Source organism: Monopterus albus, unplaced genomic scaffold (assembly GCF_001952655.1).
Source record: "Monopterus albus unplaced genomic scaffold, M_albus_1.0 scaffold54.1, whole genome shotgun sequence".
In the NCBI taxonomy this organism is placed as follows: Eukaryota; Metazoa; Chordata; class Actinopteri; order Synbranchiformes; family Synbranchidae; genus Monopterus; species Monopterus albus.
In genome coordinates this window covers 841,924-854,936 of record NW_018127934.1, presented here as the reverse complement: position 1 = coordinate 854,936, position 13,013 = coordinate 841,924, and the positions used below count along the sequence as shown (strand labels likewise).

The following is a 13,013-nucleotide window of genomic DNA, read 5'->3' as shown; positions in this document are numbered from 1 at the left end:
CGCTTCACAGCAGTATTTAGAAGAACAGGTGAGCGCTGATTGATGAGCCAGCCCTACAATTTGAGCAAAACTTTTCATATGGACAAGCATTTTGCAGGTGAGCGGTGTATTTTCATTACTTATTGAAGCTGACAAATTCCACAAATAAAACTGAAGTGTTAGTTGTTTACTAACTAAACTATTTTTTCTTCTCTATCCAAGTGTAGTAAACATGCTGATGAACAACAACCAGGTGCGTAGAATCGAGGAAAATTAACCTTCCCTAGTCCTTAGCAGTACTCAAACTGCGCCAACATCTAAGTTAGTAGTTTGTTTTTTTTTTAATTTGCTACACTAATTTAGTGGTTCCCAAACCTATAAAATGTCGTATGTTACTCATTTTGACCTGGAATTTGGGGGCTTGAAAAGCTCAGTGTTTATACTATAATTACACAATGCAGAACTGTAGTAGGAATGGAAGAACCGTAGCCATCCCAACATTACTGACACTGAAATATTCATCACTAAATTCTCTCAAGGACTCGAGCTTTTTTTTTTTTTTTTTTTTTTTTTTTTGCAGAAGGTTCCGAGCGCAGCTACCAGACTGGCCAAGCTTCCTATTGTTCGCTCGGCTTGTACTAAACTGTTAGTCCTGTACACTGACACGAAACGCGGTCACCCCAACCTGAAGTCTGTGTGTGATGGGGTGGAAGACAGTGTGACCGCTTTAGGCGCTGCGGCCTGTGACAGATTCTCCCCCGTGATTGTTAAACTGGAGCCCCAGAGTGAGTACTGCGTGTTTTGTAGTGTGTTTGATGTGAACCGTGAGGAAAATGGTGAAAAGGCCCTTCACAGGTTCCCAGAACCCAAACTATCATCACAATGGTTTGTCCAACGAGCCCAAAGACATTCATTGAAAATTTAACATATATAATTTTTTTTTTTTTTTTTTAACATAAGTTGGAATCAAATTTAAGGTAATCATTTTATAAAAATGGCTGGTTGACTACTAGTTCATTTTTTGTGTATAAAAGCTGTATCACAAGGTAAGATTTCCAAATTCTGTAACCCATAGCAGAAACACTGAAGAAATGGTTTGGTAGATGTTTTAACAACTTGGCCTATACATGTTGATGGAAAAACTACCAATGATCAGTGTGTGATTCTAGCACTAACAAGTAATCACTAGCATCTAAATTCTTCATTTACAGTTGACTATAATTCGGGTGCTAATTGTTGAAAAGGGGACATTTAAGAAGCAATGCGACTAATCTCTCATAAATGATTGGAGACGTCGTGCTGATGCCATTTGTTGTAGTAGGCTACTGAGAACCTTTCAGTAATGGCTTGTCTGTCTGGAATATTTTCAGTTTCCATTGCAAATGGTGTTGCCTGTAAAAGTCTTGACTGGCTGGAGACTACATTCCCTCTGCTTCAGGCACCCACGGAGCAGGTAACACTTTTTTACTTTTGTCCTTTAAATGCTAATGAGCCCAACAAACTGCCAGTGTTGGGGAGGTTACTTTGAAAGCATTGCTGTGCAAGCTGCCAATGACTTCACACTGGAAGAAGGTTAACTATAGCAACATTATTCTAGGGAGAAATCTAGTTTGGAAAAAGTAGTTCAAATTACTTTTCTTTATAAAAAAGGTGACTGAATGCCACTCAGTTGAGTTTAATACCTGAGAAACCTAAACCTATCCTAACAATTCTGTTTGGGCTTTTCGCAAGGAATGATGTTTTTGTTGTAAACAAATCTGGATTTTGTATTATCCTGACTACAAGTAAAAATATTTAAGTCGCTCCTTTTTAGATCATTTGACCGACTTGAGTGCTGGTCTAAATGATCTTGTCAGTGTTTTAACACCTTACTTGTACTGTTTTGACAATTACAACAGTCTTCAACTTGCATCTTGTTCGACAATGTGACCAGCTTGAACATTGGCCTATCTTTTTGCTTATCAGAACAATCTCTTGTTTATATGACATGAGCAGTTCATAGCATCTCAAAATCCAACAGGTGGATCTGTTTGGATCTGAAAATGTCTGACCCAATGCTGAAAAGCTGCTTACATGCAGCATGAAAAAAAAGTCTTTTTATGTCCCAAATATGTTTGTAGTTTCAGTAAGTTAACTACACAAAAAAATGGCAAAACGTAATTGAAGTACTTGAATCACAACAGAGATGTGAATGCATTTGAACTACCAGCAAGCTACTGGAAATGCAGATGAACTACTAGTTTAATCACATGTAGTTCACCATTCTCCAATGCTGCAAATTGAAGATTTCCTCTGAAAGAGGAAAGAGGATCAGGCCCCCTTGTGGTTTTCTGTTTCACCCAGGTTGTTGCCACTGCCAAGAACAAGATGCATGAGATCCAGGATGCTGTGACTATTGCAGCTAATGGAACTATGGACTGTGTACAGCACACAGTCACATGGGTGATGGAGAGGATGCAGCAGGCTGACGAGGGGACCAACCAGTCACTCGTGGAGAGGGTTATCAGTGTGGCCAGTGTAGGACTGGACTGTGCCCTGAGTGTGTCAGAAGCCATGGTGGACCAAGTGCTCCCTCTCACTGAAGAAGATAAAGGTAGATTTAAAGATCCGACACAGCAAAATGTCACGTTGCAAATGTTCACATGCCTAACAAAATGTGCCTACTTTATATTCCTCAAAATGTCATCTTGCTGACTTTACAGACGATGACACCCACATGGTAGAGAGCTTTGAGGCTGCTACAGTCAGAAGATACCCTGTGCGACTCATTTCCCTCACTGCCAAACTGTGTAGAAGAACGTACCATATGGTTGTGGCTAAGATGCAATCTGTTCAGGTGTGCTGTGAGTAGTGTATGGGGGCAGATTTGACATCTTGTGAGGATGTTTTCATTTAATTTGTTTGGTGAGAGTTGGATAAGATTGTGTGTGAGAAATATGAATATCTTGGCTTAATATATAAACTGCAAATGGGGAAACGGCTAGCCTGGCTCTGTCAAAAGGTAATAAAATTTGACTACCGGCACCTCTAAATATTACTAATTGATAAATTATGTCTGGTTTATATAATCTGACTGAAAATCCCAGTGTAAACATAGCAAGTTGTAATTTCAGAAAAGGTGGTATGGAGCCATTTCTTGACCAGATGCAGTAGATACCTTTTTGTTTATAGGGATTACAGCTAAATAATCAGTTTTTCCCGTCCTGGAGCCTCCACTGGCTGCCTGGCAACCTTGGAGTAATGTCACTGCAGTGGTAATTAATCCTATTTAAACTCTCAAAGAAATTGTACGAGCACATAATCCAAAATGTGAAGCTGCTCCTTTAACAAGAGGTTGAACAGTGGTTGTCTCAAAGCAATATGAGCATGCATGGTTATAGTAAACAGATCAGATTATTGAAAATGATACAGCTCCATTATAAAACTAGTATTATAGAAAATTGTCAGTCTAAAAGCTGTTCCAGTGGCTAATTGAACCCTTAACAAGTATCATGTAGTGGCATAATTTGCAGCAGACATTTGACTTGTACATTAGGAAAAGCACATTAACGGTAAGACAAGACAGCTGAAGCAGCTTAATGGAGTCAACTATCAGCTTATTAGTCTATATACTCCGGTGATGTCTGTGTAAAATGCCTAATTCTGCAAGTTCACTTTTATCTTCAATGTATTCACTTTGCCTTAACTTTTGTTACTTAGGCTACAAAGACTTTGCCCTGGTCTGCATCTCTGATTCAGGACCTTCAGAGCACCTCGCTGGTCTTGGTTTGGAGCATCCAGGGGCTGCCTCAGTACCTGCAGCATCAGCTTGTGTCTGTGTTCTTCTCCATCTCCCAGATGTACAACGTAAACCACACACCACCTGAACAAAGCCGGCGTAGTCAAGCTGGTCACTACAACACATCCCGTACCTCATCTTACAAGGGTGTGGTCCAGGGCCATCCACAGGCTGTGCCTACCTGGCGATTGAGGCCTACCAAGTCATCCGTGTTTGACAAGGGGTGTATGCGTCGTTGATGTAAACTACTGTAGGGGGTTTTATGTTTGTGTGCTTTATGCCCCACAGCTGAGTAAATATTAAATGGTGAATACTGGTGTAAAATGAAAGTTGACTAATAAGTAAATGTTGAAGATTAATAAACTTGAATTCCTCATCCTGACTTTGGCAGTTGATGGTAACATTGTACAAAAAGTCACTATAATGAATACATTAAGGTCAAAGCTGGGGAAATGCAGCACTGACAGATAATTGCACACTGAAGAAACGAGCCACCCTCAGTCTCTGAGCAGAAGTTCAACATGCAGGCAAAAACCTTTACCCCCCCAGGTGACTAACACTTTTAATAGCTTGTTTTTTAGACTGGATTTTCAACCCCACTGTTTTTAAAATGCACAAGCACCATTAAATGTATTAAATTCCATTTTCTATGGCAGAAAACTTTACATCTATATGGTGTATATTTAAACACCGTCAGTGCTACAGGATGTAGCCAGGCCTTGAGGCACCCAGACTAGCATACAACTAGTCAATTTCAGTGTGCTATAGTTGCCCCACAGTTTGAATAGCAAATCTGCAAACAGTCTATGATCTGGACTCAAAACACATTACTGAATGAATTTTCAGCAAAACATTACTTTATTTGACTTTCTAATTTCACTTTTGGCTGGACTCTGACTTGGATGTGGATGCTCTCAGAGAGGAAAGGCGGCGCCTCTTGGCGATCTGCTCCTGGCGCTTCTCCTTGGCTTCCTGTTTGCAGAACAGATGTGCATCAGCCAAATGTTTCAACACAAAAACAGCAGACACATGCACCCAAACAAGTCAATGCCCCAATTATCCACTTCACAAATTACATACTTGCTCCCCCCACTAATTTCTGAACAGAAGACTGCAACCTGATGTACACAGACTATAAAAGTAGGGTTGCTACAGCAAATTGTCAGCATGGTAGTACCAGTAGTAGAAGAAATAGTCACATCCTTAAGTACTCATATCACACTTTAAATGTAGCCTACTCCCTTACAGGTATCACTAAAATGTACTTCAAGTATTAAATGTAGAAGGAGGCTACTCAATGCAGAAAAATGTTATACTGCAGTATATATATCCTACACTGTTACACTATCACTACATTAACAACCCATCACTCATGCACTGATGTAAAAGGAGGATTTGATTGTTTGGCTGAGGTGGAGCTCTGAACTATTTGTGTATTCAAGTACAATTGCCAATTTTCTCCATTAATTGACTTATTTGTAAAACAGTGAGAAGTGCCATCGTAATGCTTCATATGATTATTAGAATAGTTGGCAGTTCACTGTAGGTGCGTGAAATTTGTGTTTGAGGTCAGATCGGGATCAGTGCGAGTCCTTTTGTAAGTCAGAGATCAGTGAATGAATAGACAATGGACAATTTTTCTATAGCGCATTTTATGACGGGCATTTATATGCTCATACGTTATTGTTTGGGATTAACGTTATAGATGGGACACATTTTGATCTGCACAGAGGGATGATGTTCTCAAAGGCGTTTGTTTTTGAGATACCCCGAGTAATCCTGCTGCTGATTTAAATTATTTTGGTGGATGGAGTTTGGTGATGCCACCCTTCTGCAGAGCCTCACAGGCAGTCAGAGAAGGAAGGCGTGCACGCATTACTTTTTTCTTCTTCAATACTGGTAATAGGCAAATGTGCATGGTATGAAAACCATTAATTTTTATACCATGGTATAATGTGAAACTGGGATACTGTTGCAACCCTACATGAAAGTCAGTTCCTTCAAAAGTAAAGCAGTGGTGGAATAAGATGGCCCTGTCCTTCCAACTTCTACATGACCCATGTGGTTTAACTAATAAATATGCTATATGTGCAATAATCTCATGACCTATTTTGCAAGTATGACACCACTATTAACATTTGAGGCAAGAGCCGTCCAAGTACACCAGAGTAAAGGTGTTACCTGCAGAGATCAAATGCAGCAGTGACCAATACTTTAAGATGCTTCACTCTACAGAAACTATAAACTTATTTTATTTATCAAGTTAGACTTACTAGAAGTTCACTAGAGCAGCATCTTTTTTTTAATTTCTAACAGTTCTGCTTTGTTCTTGCTTGTGGGTATTTACCAAGTGGATAACATAGGAAATCAAAAATGAATGTATACCTTCATCCTCTTGGCCAGCAGCTTGGCATAATCGGAAGCCTCCTCCTTGTTCTTCTGGGTGCGCTGTCTCTTGAGGGCGATGCGGCGACGCTTGTGCTGCAGCACACGAGGTGTCACCAGTCTCTGGATCCTGGGAGCCTTAGTTCTGGGCTTCTTGCCTACCAACAAGAGGAAATGCAGTTTATAGACAGAATGCTGGGAATGTGTTACAAATGCCTGAGTCTTGAGGAAAAATGTTAATTTGCCACCTTCAACCCTTCAACAGTTTAAATGAACAATGCAAACATTGGGTGCAGGCGGCCTTGGTACAGAGACTCAATGGGCCAACTGATGACAGGAAAGAACTGGTTCATGCCACACTTTGTTGGAACATGTCGGAAATCAAACAGAAAAACTGGCCGACAGACATGGGCAATGCGATACTGTTCAAATGGAGACAATGTGCACATTTGCCTCCTGGAAGGCATTCAGCGTTACACTCAACAGGTTAACACAAAGTTACAAAAATGGTCAACACATAACTGTTCCACCCACTACATGATTTCACATCACGTGCATCTTGATCTCAGCTCTTGCACTCCAATTTGTATGCAAAGTCCCAAAGGGGATTTTTTTGCCACCACTGATGTTACTAGATGCAAGATATATTTTGGCCTTCTAAAATGTACAATAAATACAGTACAACTTCGTAACACTAAGCATCTGATTGCTGGTAGGGTGATGTACAGAAGTCAGGAGTAACAACAATTCTATGCACAATGAGCTGTAATATAGTTAAACATTTATTTATTCATCCATCAGGGACCATGTACAAAAACAATATACAATGAGAAAAGATGCACTGTATCATATTTAGGTACCATTTTGAAGTATCGAATTCAATGTAACATCTTCTCATCTTGTCTCATGTTATTTTGTGGGTATTCATAACACAGCAAAGACACACAAGGGCAGAGGAGAAGCAACAAACATTCATGCGCTTCGTCTCCAGTTGTATCTGGCCATAGGCCCAGAAAAGGCTTATGCTGCTCCTTGACCTCTGATTGTGTCAACACATGGTGGAGTGTAAGAATACTGACAAGTATTAATAAGCGTAATGTGTGTGCATATATAGGCCTATCATGTATTTTGGGCTTTATAATATAAATTTTATACTTAAGACTTGATACATACCAACACACCAACAAAATGACTTAGTCAAGAACAGTAAAATATCTGATATGCACATCCCATCCTGATGTCGAGTATTAAAGCCAAACCAAATGTATTAAAAACATCTAGCCATAAACATGGGAAAGAGCTTATATAACAAGATACAATACAAGTTATCATTTCCCCAGTACTTGAACCACTGTTAGAAGTATCTAAAATTAACATTTTAGCACAATTCTGGGCTCAATTTTAACTTATTTAGAGATACACATCTCACTTTTGAGTAGCAGTCAGTCACATAGACCTTGATAATATCAAACTTCACAGGGCCAGCCACATCGGTGGCAAGTAAATATCACCTACATTCAGTGATTCATTCAAAACATGCAGGCTTAAGTAAAAACGGACAGTACGACAAAAAGCTCTAGCCTTACCTTCCTTTGTCAGGGGTCTCCTCACAACATACTGCCTGACATCATCCTCCTTAGCAAGGTTGAAGAGCTTGCGGATCTTGCTAGCCCTCTTGGGACCAAGACGGCGAGGGACAGTGCTGTCAGTCAGCCCAGGAATGTCTTTCTCACCTGAGAATAACCAGATCAGGAGAAGATGAGTGGAAATACCAAGTTGATGCAAACTGCACAGCTAACATCTTTGAATATTTTCCACAATGAGTCAAAATGCTGAAAGGCACAGTGTGTTTGGTCACCCAGGATAAGCAGCAAAATGACCAGGAGTACTACTCTTGGTGTGAATATGACCACACTGCAAATCATTTCTCATGACTGCCATGCACACAATCGTTCAACAGGAAATTGCACTAATGATAAAGAACTTAAAACAGTACTGCCGCTTTCACTTTGCTGTCATTCATGGCACATTGGAAGGAAAAGGAAAGAAAAATATACCCAGTACAATGCATTGTTAAGACAATATAAATATTGTGCGTTTTGACAATAACAAAAAAAAAAGAGCAATGGCATTAGTGTCATTCTACAACTACTGTGCACAATGAGAGAGCAATGCAGTTCAACCATCCACAGATCCTGGGTCTGGTCGCATCTGGTAAGCAGCTCCACAGTTACTCTGGCAACAGCCTGTCCCCCCTTTATGACTACTGAACAATCGTAAAGGGTCTGCTGCTGTGCCATATGAATAATTTACAAATGATATTAAGAAACATCCCTAAAACTGAGTTTCATTTATCATAAAAAGGTCTGTACTGTGTAGCCATTGAGAATTATATAGTGGTTTGTTTTAAATTCCATTTACTATTTGAATAAAATGGCCCCTATGAGCCACACTGAACACATTACCTTTCTTGACGATGACCAAGTTGAGAACACTGAGGTTGGCGTCAACGATGCAACCACGCACAGACTTGCGCTTGCGCTCGCCAGTCCTACGTGGACGGTAGCAGGAGTGGCCCTTGCTGAGCAGCAGGCGTACACGGCCGTGGGTCAGCACACCCTGCTTCATGGGGAAGCCCTGCTTATCGTTGCCTCCGCTGATGCGCACCACATAGCCCTGCAAAAGTAGAGAAAACAAGATAAATCTGTTTTTCTATTTAGGAAAACTGGTACATAAAAAAAAACAACAACAGTAATTTGCTTTATTACATCCATAATTTTACGTTTTGACAAGAGATAGGGCAGTAAAGTTTCAGAATCCATAAGTATCAAGACTGTAGTTGGATAATCAACTATCCTTTAATTAAGACATGGCCAAAAGAGGCAAAACACTGGTGATAGTGGCTCAGAAGGCGGAACAGGTTGTCCACCAATTGCAGGCTTGGTGGCTTAATTCCCAGCGCTTCCTGTCCTGAATCCCAACTTCTGATGGCAACAACCTTGTATAATATAGTAAAAGCAGTCGGTTTACCAATGACTCTACCTGCAACCTCTTTAGAACTTGGCAAACCCAACATTGATGCTTTGACAGAATTTTACAGAAATTTCTTGCCAATTTAGTCTTAAACTGTATCAACTAGTCACTTCTTTGGAGATGTGAGGGAACTGAGAGAGCAGTGCTGTTTCAATCAGTCATAGTTATATGGTCTGGTTGTATCTGGCCAGCAGCTTTGCAGTTTCTCTGGCAACACACTGTCCCCCCTTAATGTCTATGGACCAGTCAAAAAGGGTCTACCGGTGTGCCACATTCAGTATAACCTCTAAACAACATTTTTACCAAACCAATTCAAAGTTTACACTCAGCATCTTAACAAGGATATAATGAGTCTAAAGACATAAGCTGTGAAGATCAGCACTTACCTTCCACTCATCTCCCAGAGGGTCAGCAGCCACTTCAGTGGCCATACGCTTCTCATAGAAAGTACGTAGCTTGCGCTCATCATCAACTTCGAACAACTTCTGGCAGCCAGTAGCAGGGAACGAGATGTTCAGCTGCAAGAATTGCATTATAGTTGTTACTGATTTATGCCATACTCTTATCTAATTTCACTTCGACCATGACTATACCCTAGGTAGGTATATCAGGTAGCGTTAGCTGTGAATAACGTATAGTGAGATTAGACCTAATTAAAGTTGCTGGTGGACTAAACACTGGGACCTGACACATAAGGAAAACACCACCTCTGTCACATAAGAACTGTTACACTTGCAGTTGCCGTATTTCATCCTAAGATTGAATCAATGCGAGGCCTGTTAAATTGGCTTCGGTCAGCTAGGGAACTCAAAAGTTCGCTATTGTTAGCACGTTGGACACTGCTAACAATAATACGACCAGTGTAACGGCTAACGTTAAAACAGAAAATGCGACTAACATGGCAGGTTCGTGTAACATAAGCGACAAGAGCTTAAATGCTCTATTGCTCTAAGACCTCAACTCATTGCACATTTCTCTAAGTGTGCGGCCATGTTTCTGTAGTTAACTTGCCGACAGGGTCAATCAGCGCTAACGCTCATCATAATCAAACCTCATCCTAAAAGTCACAGACACTACTGCTACATCCGACTAGTCCTAGTTAAAGCTCAGAATCGTGGCTTTAATCACACTGGAATATTACAAAGAAAGTAGCTTTACAAAGAGAAACAGTTTGAAAAATATTGTACCTTCATTTTGCCAAACCGACACTTTGACGGTCCGCTACGGAAAAGAGAACGGATATCCGCTCCGTGATCTCACATAGACCCGAATGTTATCGCGATAACTCGCTCGATAAAAACGGAGCAGATTCAAGTTATTAAACAAATTTACAATGGTGGGAACAGACGCCATATTTGCTCAAGCATATTGTACATAAGTACTGTTCTTGTACTTTACTTCAGTATTTCTATTTTCTGCTTTGATCCACATTTTCCACTGCACTTCAGAGAGGAATTAGATTTTTACTCCACATTTATTTGATAGTTATGCCTTCTTTTCAGAACATTAAGCTGATAAAATTCAACATAGGCCAAGATTTCAGGTTTTAACCTTTTAATTTCTCATAAACCTCCCACATGGTTTCATGCAGTAATAAAAATCTAATGGGCCTATATGCTTATATTCCTACCGTAAAATGAAAAGCTACTTTAAGTTTTTATATTTTAAGTAGTCGATATTTTTCGGACAATAACATATTTCTGTAGGCTATTTCTGTAGGCTATTTTATTTAACGTTTTCATACAATTGAATCCACGCCTCGTTGAAACATTTTTAACAAAAAGAAGCATAACCATCTTTAAGAAGGGACGATTTATTGCACAACTGTTGCATTAGACTACCTTAATTTAGATTGGTGTACGTAATAAACTGACAGCTGACTGACAATGAATGCATTGTTAAGTCACTGAGCATGCGTCAGACCAAGGGTGCCAAAGAGTAAGGAGCTGTGATGAGAAGATAATTATCATCCCATTTCAGCTATAACTTTAAGCAGAAATGCTAATTTCTTTAATTAGCTACGGAAAACTGTATTTCTCAGCTAACTAATGCAATCATACCTACGCATACAGATGTCAGACATCATCATACATAGCCTAAACATGCACGCAGCATTGAAGCAACTGCTGAGCAAAATTCGTCATTTTGTAGCTTAAAGGCTTTAGACCTTTTAAAATTAACTTTATTAAAAACGTGATAACAGCGTGAACAATCCATAATTAAGATGGCACTGTAAAAAATTCAAAGGAAAGACCTAAATAAGAGCAACACGAGAATAAAAAACTAAGTTCAAGGACGACAAGAAAGTAAAGCAACGTGATTAATAGTGGCCTATAGCCTAGTAACACTATTCAACAGTCAATAATCATCAGTATTCAAAATGCGACACTAATAGATTACCAGTTAAATAAACCTAGTGTATGTACAATGTAAAGAGGGTAGCGTAGCGTGCACTAAAAAGTACAGCGAAAACAAAAGTAAAAGTTACGGTAGTTAAAATGGGAAGGTAAACCATGCAAAGATTTGTAATACAGTATGTTTATGTTGTATTCCCCTCCCAAATCCCCTGTTTTATTATCATGATCCTATGAACAGTATTTTTCTTGTGTGGTTAATCTACATGACAGCACTGTGATTTTCCGGAGTCCAGGGATATGAGCTTACGTTTTAGCGAAGGATGAAGCAGGCAGGGGGGAAACCTCTTGCGGCGCTTTAACACTCTTTGGCCACAGATGGAATAACTGTCAGTGCACCGAGCGGAGCGTCACCAAAAAACATGGACACGTGAACAGAAGCGATCTTAAAATGCAGCTCAGCGAGGACTTCTGTAGTATAGCGGATTGTCTGATTCACAATACGTGTCAGATCTTAAACGTTAACATTTGACGTGTGATCAAGGAACCGAGAAGCAGTGACTTTTCTCGAGTGTTTTAATCTCCAAGGCTGTCGGCGGAGTGTTGTCTGCTCTGCACTGTCCACCCGACTGAACTAGTCCAGACATGACCAACATAAATCTTGTTTTCTGGGACCAGTTGCAGGCTGGCAGCTCCGATGTGGACTGGTGTGAAGGCAATTACCTAATTTACCCCAGCATCGCTGAATTTTACAACACGGTCGGTGTGAAAGTCGTTGGACTTGTAGCTAAAAATGTGTGCTTTTTGTCCCCCCGGTGTTTGTTTACGGTCGTAGCTAGACCACGGCTTTCTGACTTTTTCTTTGTAATGCGCTGCTTTATTGTAATATTAACCTCAGGTTAACTGTATCCAGCTTCACATTCTCCTGACTTTCAGGAATGTTGGCTGCTTGTCAGGTTTACTGATAGCATCAGGTCACACATTTTTCTTTTCTTCATTTCAGCTAAATGCAAAGGGTCATTGAGGTCTGCACACTGGCCGGCTTTGACAAGCATGTTGTCATTTAGCTACATTGTGATGTAGTTTTGCTCATAGCTTTTACTTTTGTTTATCATTGCAGATCAGCAACATTTTGTTTTTTGTTTTGCCGCCCATATTAATGTGCTTGTTCCACCAATATGCAACACATTTCAACAGTGGGATTTACCTCATATGGATTCTACTGGTTGTGGTTGGTAAGTTGGCTGTCAGGCATTATTAATGTTTCTTTACTGGATGATGACCCCTTAACCCTTCACCTTTATGTTCAGGACATCATCATCTAACATCATTTACCTAACACCAAAACGTGTCAGGCTCCTATTACATGCATTTGTATACTATGTGCCAAAAATACAATAACCCTCAAGTATAAAACATGTGTCTGTGATATCTGGTGCAGAACAAGCCTCCTGTACAGTCCAGTAGAACCGCTCACAGCTCTG

The 13,013-nt window shown here is 40.1% G+C and overlaps 3 protein-coding genes across 5 annotated transcripts in view; 2 read left to right on the top strand and 1 right to left on the bottom strand.

Moving 5' to 3' along the window:
• Nucleotides 1-4,139, top strand: LOC109961405 (perilipin-2). 2 transcript variants are annotated; one of them, XM_020602183.1, is made up of 7 exons: nucleotides 1-97; nucleotides 202-232; nucleotides 560-764; nucleotides 1,350-1,432; nucleotides 2,323-2,572; nucleotides 2,682-2,815; nucleotides 3,679-4,139. In XM_020602183.1, exons 2-7 carry the CDS (start codon nucleotides 212-214, stop codon nucleotides 3,994-3,996), a joined length of 1,011 nt encoding a protein of 336 aa, XP_020457839.1. In that variant the 5' UTR covers nucleotides 1-97; nucleotides 202-211; the 3' UTR covers nucleotides 3,997-4,139. The 2 variants fall into 2 exon arrangements, with proteins under 2 accessions (XP_020457839.1, XP_020457837.1); XM_020602181.1 differs by having other exon boundaries at nucleotides 21-97; nucleotides 207-232.
• Nucleotides 4,140-4,592: 453 nt separating this feature from the next.
• rps6 (ribosomal protein S6) lies at nucleotides 4,593-10,464 on the bottom strand. The gene is made up of 6 exons (XM_020602184.1): nucleotides 10,363-10,464; nucleotides 9,562-9,693; nucleotides 8,608-8,818; nucleotides 7,729-7,875; nucleotides 6,143-6,300; nucleotides 4,593-4,729 (listed from the first exon to the last, which is right to left on the bottom strand). The coding sequence occupies exons 1-6, from the start codon at nucleotides 10,366-10,368 to the stop codon at nucleotides 4,634-4,636; spliced, it is 750 nt and encodes a 249-aa protein (XP_020457840.1). The 5' UTR covers nucleotides 10,369-10,464; the 3' UTR covers nucleotides 4,593-4,633.
• A 1,395-nt stretch (nucleotides 10,465-11,859) lies between these two features.
• acer2 (alkaline ceramidase 2) overlaps nucleotides 11,860-13,013 on the top strand; it is an 8,303-nt gene continuing 7,149 nt past the window's right edge. The window contains exons 1-2 of one of the 2 annotated variants that reach the window (XM_020602127.1): nucleotides 11,860-12,288; nucleotides 12,650-12,764. In XM_020602127.1, the coding sequence (XP_020457783.1) occupies nucleotides 12,175-12,288; nucleotides 12,650-12,764 (229 nt within the window). In that variant the 5' untranslated portion in view covers nucleotides 11,860-12,174. The remainder of the gene's footprint in view (nucleotides 12,289-12,649; nucleotides 12,765-13,013) is intronic. The other variant, XM_020602128.1, reaches the window with a different exon arrangement.

Bases quoted from the DNA above. Each gene is read 5' to 3' on its own strand.
- LOC109961405 (XM_020602181.1), top strand. From the start codon at position 43: ATGAGCCAGCCCTACAATTTGAGCAAAACTTTTCATATGGACAAGCAT. The intron at 765-1,349 runs GTGAGTACTGCG...GAATATTTTCAG, and splicing joins TGTTAAACTGGAGCCCCAGA to TTTCCATTGCAAATGGTGTT. The intron at 2,816-3,678 runs GTGTGCTGTGAG...TTTGTTACTTAG, and splicing joins CTAAGATGCAATCTGTTCAG to GCTACAAAGACTTTGCCCTG.
- rps6 (XM_020602184.1), bottom strand. The intron at 6,301-7,728 runs GTAAGGCTAGAG...TCTTGTTGGTAG, and splicing joins GAGACCCCTGACAAAGGAAG to GCAAGAAGCCCAGAACTAAG. The intron at 4,730-6,142 runs GTATACATTCAT...TTCTGCAAACAG, and splicing joins TGCTGGCCAAGAGGATGAAG to GAAGCCAAGGAGAAGCGCCA.